Raw genomic sequence first — 12,001 nt, forward strand, 5'->3', positions numbered from 1 at the left:
TGCCTGGTTTTTGAATAAATTTGGTATTAACTGGAATGTCATATTTCGTTACTAGTTTTTGCCAAATGTTGGTTATTTGTCTGCTGATGTCAGGAATATGTGGTATACAACAGTATATGGTTTCGTGATTTTTTGATTCGTGAGATATATTTACTTTAGTTGGTTGATTTTGCTTTCTGTCTAGGTGTGTGCGTATAATGTTTTCTACCAATTACAACCAATAATGTCCACATATGAATCGTTTAATTACAATCTTGGTAAATACATAGCATGGGCATTCTCCAAATATGTAACATCAGCCAGCTCATTCATCAAAGACTCTTTTAATTTCAAGTCTAATCTAAGTCAACTTAATCATAAAGCCTTAATGGCCAGTTTCGATGTTATATCCTTCTTTTCAAAAAGTTCCAACCACTGAAGCCTGCAAGATAGCCTTAGAACTCTATATCCGAGACCCTAACCCAACTGTAGACATTCCCAGCAACCAATTAGCAACCCTTCTAGAATTCACCCCGATAAAGACAAACTTCATGTTCAACAACCACAACTATATACAAAAAAAATGGCCTAAGCATGGGGAACCCAGTATCACCAGTTTTAGCCAATATTTTTATGACACAAGTTGAAACACAAGCAATTAACACAGCATTACATCCACCACTATACTGGTACAGATATGTAGATGACACGGTTGCGGGATTCAAATCTACAGAACACACACTTAATTTTTTTCAATCACATTAACTCTATACATCCCAACATTAACTTCACATGTGAACAGGAAGAAAGCAATCAAATATCATTTCTTAACCTCAAAATTACAAGAACCGACACAATTCAAAACAGAAATCTACCAAAAAATCACCCATACTGGACTATACATTCCTTGGGACTCAGCACATGAAACAAAACAAAAACTCAACATACTAAGAAACCAAATAAACACAGCCATAAAACAATGCTCACCAGATAAAATTAACGATGAATTAGAGAAAATAAAACAATACTTCATCAACATCAATAAGTTTCCTCCACAAACCGTAGAAAACATTATACGCACACACCTAGACAGAAAGCAAAATCAACCAACAAAAGTAAATATATCTCACGAATCAAAAAATCATGAAACCATATACTGCTGCATACCACATATTCCTGACATCAGCAGACAAATAACCAACATTTGGCAAAAACTAGTAACGAAATATGACATTCCAGTTAATACCAAATTTATTCAAAAACCAGGCACAAAACTGAGGTCTATACTATGTAAAAACTACACTGACAAACACCACACCAACATTATTTATAAAATACAATGTGATAACTGCCACGACTTCTATATTGGAGAAACAAGTAGAAAAATGGAAACCAGATTCAAAGAACATAAAAAGTCACCTTCAAACATTTTCGAGCACTGCAAGTCAAATAAACACAACATAACCATAGAAAACACTCAAATACTAAGTAAAGAAACAAACATAAACAAACACAAAATTAAAGAAGCCTTACTTATACAACAACTTAAACACAAAATAAACCAATATAAAGGAACGCCTTTATACCTATATTAATATAATAAAATAAATAAAATTAAATATTCAAACATCTAACACCGCCCTCTACATTCCGACACTCAGTTACACAACCCCTTCCAAACATGTGGTCAGCTTCCGGTCAGTTACCTCTTTCTTTGTGAACCTGACGATGATCGAAGAAGGTCGAAACGTTGTTCACTCTTCCATGTAAAATATTTTCTCAACCCAAACGAGCCGTTTTTGCATATATAAGGCCAGTTGTATTCTAGAAATTGGTATGCTTAAAGGTCGAGAGTGTGCTATAAGAGATGATCAGGTTTCCCTGTTTGGTTACATAAGAATTGTTGATGCATGATGTTGACCAGCTGTCTTTTACCCTACAAAATTGAGGATGGCTATGTGCAGATAGTGCTTTGTGTAGTTTTGCAGGATTACTTGGACCAGAAACAAAATACTAGTTGGCTTGATCCATGATTGTCTTGTCAGATTTGATATTTAATCTGTGATTGATATGTGAATTTATTTTTAACTGACCAACAGCAGACCAGTTGTAAAGCATCTTTTAAAACCCAAAATATAAGAACATCTTTGAAATGCACAAACTCCGTAAAGTACAATTTCCATTGGTAGATAGGATTAGCATAGTGTAACACACAATAAGCCATTCAACATATTTGTTATTTTACCCTCATTTTAGCTTATATATTCTAAGACGTTTAAGAAGTATTATATATAACTTTTAAAAGAATCATTGTGTATATATAATAGATTACTAATTTACAGCATCGGAAAGTAATTCATAAAAGTAATGCCTAATATGTCATGAAATGATCAGTTTGTACTTAAATGGTTTAAACATTGCAATTATAAACACTTGTATATAGTATCTGTATAAATATTTTATGAAATGAATAGTATATATGTTAATTGGTCTCTAATTTTGGCCATTAGAACGTGAATTATTTAAAGTGGTAAAAGTCTGGTGTTTACTGATCATCCTAGTGGTAAGTAACATGAATATTTAGTTCCCAAAATTGTCTGGAATGCACCAAAAATCATGCAGGTCCCTCTGCCTTCTGATGTTTAGGCATTCTCTTAATCCCCATCTTTTATGGATTAAAGATCCAGAAATAGCCAGAAGTTTCATTTCCTGTTTTAACCCCTGAATTATAGTCTATTTTTCCATGTTAAACAATTAACAAGAAAACTTGAAATATTTGCAAGTAAACATTAATAAATCATATTGTAGAACTTTTCATTACTAGCAGTGCAACTTGAAATTAGTTTTATGTTGTGGGTGTTGTAAAGGTCAGCATGTTTTAAATAATCAAAATACTTATTGCATTTCTCTATTTTTTTAAGTGCAAAAGTAACACTGTCAGCACTTTTGTCTTGAACAGTTAAGGAGTTTTTTTCATCTTCTTTTAAGGGATTTTCTAAGGATATTAAACTTCCTAAACCAGCATACATAGGCTTCATCAAGGATTATGAAGGAGCAACTTTAATGGGTTGTGAACTAAATCCTCGAATTGTTTATACTGAATTTTCTTGTGTTATACGGAAACAGAAAGAGGTGAGAATTTTTTGATATAGTGTGATCTTAAAGAAGGTTCCCTTGAGTCCAATATTTTTATATTAATAATGGATATTTTTCTTGCTATTCAGTATTGAACTTCATTGTTAGATAGTTGAATTTGTGGTAATGTTATGTTTAAATACTTATTAAACCATTCTGTTAGTTCCTGTTATATCGTGTAGGACAATTAAGTAAGGAATTTGTACCCTTGGTAGTTTTAGATATGCCAATTTATTTGGTATAACGTTTAAAGAATATCAAATTCACTGAAGATCTATCACAAATTTGTGAAGATATTAAATGTATTAACTTCTTTAGCTAACCACAGGCTTGTCAAGATCAAAATGAATTACTAATAATTTAATATGCTATGTAACTAAAATGCATGCTTCCATTGACTTGGTGGTAATAAACCACAATCGATGCTGTAAACTACAAGTGATATTGCACTTTCAACTTGTACTAGGATGAAAGATTATTTCTGTTAAAACTACTAACAGAATTGTTTCTACAAGTTGCTGATTAATATTCTTAAAAAGACTTATTTGTTACAATCATGACCTGGTTAGTGTATTGTAAACAACTGAAATGCAGTTAACAATTAATGTAACACTGAATAAGAATTAAACAGTGTTTGTAGGTTATAATAGTATATACCATGTTAGTGTAACTGTTTATGTAAGGTTATTGATCTTTTAAACTTGTTGGTTTGAGTTATGATAATCCAGTTGCTTGTATTCTCTCATTTAGAATGTAGTGACAAATTGCACACGATAGAATGTTAAAAGAGCGTAGATGCTCAATTTGTTAAATGTATCAAATGCCTTTTTGTTACAATGTTTTGATATCTTATTTTTCTATACATTCATCTTATTTTATGGCATTTGCAGGTTTTTATCATTTTAAGTCCTTACAATTTTCTCATATTTGATCTAATATGTGTTGTAAACAGTAACTCGTGTTATACTATTAATTTTTTGATATTTGCTTATGTGTGAGATAATTCTAAGTTTGCATTATTTTCTCTGTTAAATTACTCTTGAAGGTTTTTCATGTATTCAGAGGCTAAACTTTGGGCATTGCTCCTGATTCAGATAAGTTAATACAAGTATCGTGTCATTGATGAACAGGATGTGATTATTTTTGTTTCTAAAAGATGCAAAATATGAAATGTTATACTTTTGATGAAGTAACAACTTATGGTCCCCAAGTTTTGTAAAGCTAGAAGTTAAAATGCCATTTATATTTGTACGTTAAATCAACGTTAAAAATAGACCTGGAGAATATAGTTTCATTTATTTTTTTGTTTAATGCCAAAGTACAGTTTGCTTCAAACAAACAGTAACTGTCAAAACTGCACTGTATAGTGTATTTTAATAATAAAGTGTTTCATGTTGCAAAGAATGTTCTCTTCATCTCTACCTTATTTGACATGCTCTCCCCAGTTTGAAGTGAAAATGGGTGCTGTTTAAGAATTTACTCATGATCTTTAGCAGGTTTGAAACTTTCAAGTATTAGTACATCTTTGATGTGCATATGTTCACAATAAAATAGTTGTGTCACCAAAAGCCACTATTGTTGTGTGTCTTGGAGGACACACAAGACATTTGCAGTTAGCAGGTTACATATTATGGATGAGACACTGGCACTTAGTGGGTTACGTGTCATTGATGAAACAGTAGCACTTAGTGGGTTACGTGTATTACGTGCTGATTTATATTCTTAAAAAGACTTATTTGTTACATTCATGACCTGATTAGTGTATTGTAAACAACTGAAATGCAGTTAACACTAAGTTAACCCACTTAGTGGGTTACGTGTCGTGGATGAGGCAGTAGCACTTAGCAGGTTATATATTGAATAGAGTATACAAATCACATATATTTGGCAGGTTACATACACATCACACTGAGTGTACAAGACATTGGTGTTTTTGGGGAGGTGTTACATTTTATGACAGATATTAACAGTAAAGATAAGGCAGCACTAAATAAAAATATAAATTTTATTCATTGGTAGTGAGTTAAATAGTTCTATCACCTTGACGCTAAGTGTTATCTATATTACACAGGCATAAAGTTACAAGTGGTTCCCTATTTTGAAAGTAGAATTAAACATATTTGATGGGAAAGGAAGAATTTACCATCTTTTAAGCAGAAGTTTTTCAAACATCTATTGCTATCAAAATATTTACTCAAGATTTGAAACAAAGAAAAGAAACCTTCCAATAAGTTATTCCTAAAAGATAAAAGTTCTAACAGACACTGATAATATTTTATACACTGTTCATGGTGTTTATGCTGATTAAAAGGTGTAAAACTGAGATGTTCTATGGTCTAACTACATCACAATTAACTCTGGTCCACATACCCAGTGAAAATCATTAATGATCACACTATGCATGTTACACCATCAGGTGACAGCATCAAGTTAGCATTAACTAAGATGAGTACACCATATTTGAAACCATGCATGTTTCTGAAGTGTTGTTGTTTAAAATGCACAACTGGAGGTAAAATATCTAACAGGATGAACATGGAGAGACCACTCAGCATTATTGTCTTGAAGTACATGTGCCATATGCACTTAAAGTTAGAGAGAATTCCTATCTTATTTTCATGAATATATTTTTCTAGAAGCATAAGGGTATAAAGTATCCTTATTTATAGTTATGTTTATTTAAATTATAACATAACCTGAGCAATAGCTAATTTGAAATAAAAATAATAATGGCATGGAAGATTACAGAGTATAATGCATTTCCTGCTGTAGTGCTTGTTTAACTAAGTTAATTATGTATCTATCAAGTAAAGAGTGTGAACAAAGTACATAATTGGTCTGTTAAAGATAGATCATTAGATTTTAATATTAACTAAGTGTTGAGGGGGTTTTGTCCAATGAACCAACCCTGTATCGGAGAAGAAATGTTTACTATAATTAGTGATGTCGAGAAAACCCACTTCTAGAGAAATATGTATGCAAAAATGGCTTGTTTGGGTTGAGAAAATATTTTACATAGAAGAGTGAACAACGTTTTGACCTTCTTCGGTCATCGTCAGGTTCACAAAGAAAGAGGTAACTGACCGGAAGCTGACCACATGTTTGAAAGGGGTTGTGTAACTGAGTGTCAGAATGTAGAGGGAGGTGTTAGATTTTGTAAATGTAAAACTTTCAAAAAAATTTAATAAATACACAAACTTTATTCAAAATTTACAGAAAAAAACTACTTAAAGCCATGTTGAACACAAAATACAAAGAACTACATGACTTACAAAAACAAAAAATGAACCTAGACCATCAACTGGCATGCTGCATTAAACCAGAGATTTACGGACTTATACAATGAAACATAAACCAAATCAATACTAAGAACGACAGAGACAGAACGATCTGCCACAACAAAAAACTAGAAAAATTAAGATGCAAACAACAGAAAAGACATCAACATGACAAACCGTTGACTAACCAAGTAATTAACAGATCCGACCGACAATTAAACACAGACGAGATACATTTACTTAACAAAGGACTCAACTTCGCAATAGCACCTAGGTACATTCCAACCATAGAAATCAAAACATGTTTAGAAGATCTAGCCAGGAGACTTGTGATACTTTCTACAGAAAACAAAAACAAGGAAACAACCAACAGAAAGAAGACAACTTAGATAATTTTATTGACATCCAACAGCCAAACTACCCAGATAAAATTACAAATTTATATTTTCCAGAAACACCTAAAAACAACATCTTAAACGATTTTTTCAAAGAATTTTCTCACAAAACCATCAACATAATTTCACAAAACAGAAAATTAAAAAACAACTTTACAAAAAGAGACATTAATTCCATTAAAAACCTAAAACAAGACAAAAACATAAAAATTCTAAAAGCAGATAAAGGTAACGCTATAGTCATAATGAACACGAATGAATACACCCAAAAAATGAAGAACATCCTCTCAGACACGAACAAATTTAAACCAATACACAGAAATCCAACAAAGACACACGAGACGCAACTGAACAAATTACCACTACAAATGAAAAAAGCCAACACAATTTCACAAAACTTTATTCCTACCTACATAAAACCAACTCACGCACACCACAAATATACGGCATCCCCGAACCTCATAAACCAGATTGTTCATTACGACCAGTAATGTCCACATATGATTCGTTTAATTACAATCTTGGTAAATACATAGCATGGGCATTCTCCAAATATGTAACATCATTCATCAAAGACTCTTTTAATTTCAAGTCTAATCTAAATCAACTTAATCATAAAACCTTAATGGCCAGTTTCGATGTTATATTCCTCTTTACAGAAGTTCCAACCACTGAAGCCTGCAAGATAGCCTTAGAACTCTATATCCGAGATCCTAACCCAACTGTAGACATTCCCAGTAACCAATTAGCAACCCTCATAGAATTCACCACGATAAAGACAAACTTCATGTTCAACAACCCCAACTATATACAAACAAATGGCCTAAGCATGGGGAACCCAGTATCACCAGTTCCAGCCAATATTTTTATGACACAAGTTGAAACACAAGCAATTAACACAGCATTAGATCCACCACTATACTGGTACAAATATGTAGATGACACGGTTGCGGGATTCAAATCTACAGAACACATACGTATTTTTTTCAATCACATTAACTCTATACATCCCAACATTAACTTCACATGTGAACAGGAAGAAAGCAATCAAATATCATTTCTTAACCTCAAAATTACAAGAACCGACACACAATTCAAAACAGAAATCCACCGAAAAATCACCCATACTGGACTATACATTCCTTGGGACTCAGCACATGAAACAAAACAAAAACTCAACATACTAAGAAACCAAATAAGCACAGCCATAAAACTATGCTCACCAGATAAAATTAACGATGAATTAGACAAAATAAAACAATACTTCATCAACATCAATAAGTTTCCTCCACAAACCGTAGTAAACATTATACGCACACACCTAGACAGAAAGCAAAATCAACCAACAAAAGTAAATATATCTCACGAATCAAAAAATCACAAAACCATATACTGCTGCATACCATATATTCCTGACATCAGCAGACAAATAACCAACATTTGGCAAAATCTAGTAACGAAATATGACATTCCAGTTAATACCAAATTTATTCAAAATCCAGGCACAAAACTGAGGTCTATACTATGTAAAAACTACACTGACAAACACCACACCAACATTATTTATAAAATACAATGTGATAACTGCCACGACTTCTATATTGGAGAAGCAAGTAGAAAAATGGAAACCAGATTCAAAGAACATAAAAAGTCACCTTCAAACATTTTCGAGCACTGCAAGTCAAATAAACACAACATAACCATAGAAAACACTCAAATACTAAGTAAAGAAACAAACATAAACAAACACAAAATTAAAGAAGCCTTACTTATACAACAACGTAAACCCAAAATAAACCAATATAAAGGAACGCCTTTATACCTATATTAATATAATAAAATAAACAAAATTATATATTCAAACATCTAACACCTCCCTCTACATTCCGACACTCAGTTACACAACCCCTTCCAAACATGTGGTCAGCTTCTGGTCAGTTACCTCTTTCTTTGTGAACCTGACGATGACCGAAGAAGGTCGAAACGTTGTTCGCTCTTCCACGTAAAATATTTTCTCAACCCAAACGAGCCGTTTTTGCATAAATGTTTACTATAATGCTGAATCTACTTGGTGTATCTACAGGAAATATGACAAGCTTTCTGTCAAGTGCACAAGTCTGTTATAGAACAAAAAAATCAGATGTATTGCAAATATTTATATAAAATAAAGATAATTTTGCTATTTATACAGTTTGTTTATTGCAACTGCATAGGCTTAAGAACCTTTGAAATACATATTTACAGTTTGTTTTTGTGTATTGCTAAATCATCATTGTATGTTAAAATGAGTAATTGATAAATCTGACATCAGATACATAGTACTGTGTTGTATGACACTTTGTAAAATACTTTGGCATTTACACTTTGACTCCTACTTGTGCATAAAATGTTAATGTAGATTACACTGAATGTGCTCAGTATTGTAATGTTACATGTATATTTTTGTTTGATTTTAATGTATAGTCTTACAGTGAAATCATAGAAATTGTTTGCATTCCACCATTATATGAGGCCTATTTGCTTTATTTCCTTTGCTTTTCCCAGCAGCACTGATAAGCTGTGAATTCAGCAAAGCTCGTCTGCTGCAGAAGTGGTGAATCAAAGGATAGATTATGTGTTATATCTTCACAAAAACTTCATGTTTTGTTGAGCAAAATAAGTGTACAAATCAGATATTTAGTAAAGTCCTAGCTAATTAAGTGTTACTCTGCTTTTATAAATGTTTTATACAGGTTTTTAGGTTTCACTTGTATCAACACATTTGTAACAAAGTTATCTGTATTATTAGAAACAAGAGTTTTAGTTAAAGCTTTTTTTTGTTACAACAAGTGAAAACATTTCATTTATAACTGTTGATTTAAGCAAGAGAATAATAGCAAACAAATGTATATTTGGTTTAGCTGTGGTTAAAAAACTAGTCTCTGGAAAATGTGAAGTTCCTTATCAAGTTAATAATGGACATTTTTTGATCAGCCACTTGTTTTGATAGGATTCTGTAATCGAAGCAAAATTGAATTTTGTAATATGTAGCTATATTCTGTTCTTTACCTCTCTCTCATATCCTTTTGGACAAGTGGTGAAACATTTTTAAGACATGGCATTAAAATATCTGTGCTATGTAAACACAGTGGTTTACTAGCCACAGAAGTTCTGAAATAAGTTGATGAGTATTAGTAATAAAGTCATATATTTAACGGTTTAACTGATAGAATTGTTCATATAAAAAGAGAGGTGTGGAATTTAACATTTAATTGTACTTGTGTTCATACTATAACTGGCTGCTTGATAATTAAGAATAGTAGTTGAGGTTAAGGAATATAATTATCTCTTACAGATAATTAAAAAGCTAATAGAGAAACAACAGGAAGCAATGCAAAAAGTCTATCCTGGTTTGACCTGTTTCAAAGATGGAGTAAGAGAGATACCAGTTGAAAGTATACCTGGAATAAGTATGTATTATGTATTACCAAATTGTTTTAGCTTCAATTCATTAGTTATATTTTATGTTAACTTTAAAAACTTTATTAGAAATTTATTTTGATTGGAGGTTCTCATGTCTTTACAGTATAAACTGGTGCAGTCACATTACCAATTTTTGTAGACTATTAAATTTACAAAAAAATGTTAAATACAATATAATATCAATAACCAAAAACATTAACTTTATTTAAATTAAGTAACCTTATAACTTTATAAAAATTATATTGTTCCTTTTTCTTTATTGATAAACTTTTGATGTTGATTGAAGTTTAGGAACTACTGTTGTAGATGACTGAATCTTGTTCATTAGAGTGATGCTGAGCTGTAATGTGATGAACTTGTTTGTAAATAACTTTTTATGTATGGAAACTGTAGAAGTTATGAAGCTGTTCTGAAATACAATTAGAAGAATTTTATTTATTAGTATATTAACTGCAAAGGAATTTTCAGTAAATTAGAAGAATATTAATACATTTTAGTTCTGTCACAAATATGAATGATGTACATAATCTCTTAGTTACTAGAGAAAATAAGTATGCTTTTCACAAACTGTATAACTGATTAAAAACTGTAATAGGCAAGCTGCTGAAGATGGTCATTAAAAGTTATTTTAAACAACTGCACATTTAATTGCATGATTCTGCTAAAATCCTGAAGATGAGTCTATGATCACAGGATTAAGGGAGCAGAATGTATATATTAACAGATTCTATTTAAGCATATTAGGTGATTCTGCCTTAAGTTACTAAAATCGTTACCATAAGGCTTCAAGAGTAACAGTACTTAATTTGTAGAAGATGCAGTTTATCACAGATGTATGTTTAAATTGACATTTCAGTGGAATTTTTCTTTTAAATCTGAAGGTACTGACTGTTGATGATCATATTTATAAAATGGTTTCAAGACTTTAATGTGTAACCATGTTAACAATTAAATTACGAACAGAAATAGATTACTTGATAAAATAAAGATACGGAAGTTTGAATTTTCTGTTTCGTCATATGAAACTATTACTTTAGTACAGTCATGTCTTTCAGAGCACTTTATCATCACTTACTGTCCTGATGATATTCCTACTTTTTGAGGAAGCTCTCACCTCATTTTGTTTTTTTTTAAACAACAATAACAACTTTATTATTTGCTTTCTAACTCTGAAAACTGTTTTTAGACTATTAATCTTGTTTCTGTATATTTGTATGGCACTCAGTAGCATATCCTTAACATGAATAATTTTAAAAACAAATTCAGACAACTGGGCCCAAAAAAACAACAACAACAAAAACTGTGCTTAAAGGACTGGCACGTAGAAATAGGACACAAACTACAATTTGGAGAACATGAAGTGTACCCTAGAAAGATGCTCAGATGGATGTCTGTAGAGGTAGAACTTGCTGAGACAGTTTAGGATACACTATCTGTAATTTGATTTAACCCTTTCACAATAGGCTTGGTATAATATACACAAGTTTGTTTACACATTTGCACATGTTAAGTATTTGCACTATAACTTTGATACAGTGTGTGTAGTTTCACAAAACTTGGTAGACTTTCAGTAAAGATTACAAGTATTTTGGGTGCAAAATATCAGATTTTTTAATGAAATATTTTTACTAAAGATTGTTTGTGAAAATAGACTGTTTTGTTGCTAGTCTGAGTGCAAAGTGATTTCATGTTATGATTAAAAAAACTATTCTTTGTCCCCAAAATCTTAAATATTATTTGTATTATCTCTAA

At 31.5% G+C, this 12,001-nt stretch overlaps 1 protein-coding gene across 9 annotated transcripts in view; it reads left to right on the forward strand.

Annotated features, from left to right (window-relative positions):
* Gcn5 (Gcn5 acetyltransferase) overlaps positions 1-12,001 on the forward strand; it is a 75,600-nt gene that overhangs the window by 52,204 nt on the left and 11,395 nt on the right. For all 9 annotated transcript variants that reach the window (XM_076492511.1, XM_076492509.1, XM_076492508.1 and 6 more), the window contains exons 15-16: positions 2,968-3,111; positions 10,122-10,236. In XM_076492511.1, the coding sequence (XP_076348626.1) occupies positions 2,968-3,111; positions 10,122-10,236 (259 nt within the window). The remainder of the gene's footprint in view (positions 1-2,967; positions 3,112-10,121; positions 10,237-12,001) is intronic.

Source organism: Tachypleus tridentatus, chromosome 3, assembly GCF_004210375.1.
Source record: "Tachypleus tridentatus isolate NWPU-2018 chromosome 3, ASM421037v1, whole genome shotgun sequence".
NCBI classification, from domain to species: domain Eukaryota; kingdom Metazoa; phylum Arthropoda; class Merostomata; order Xiphosura; family Limulidae; genus Tachypleus; species Tachypleus tridentatus.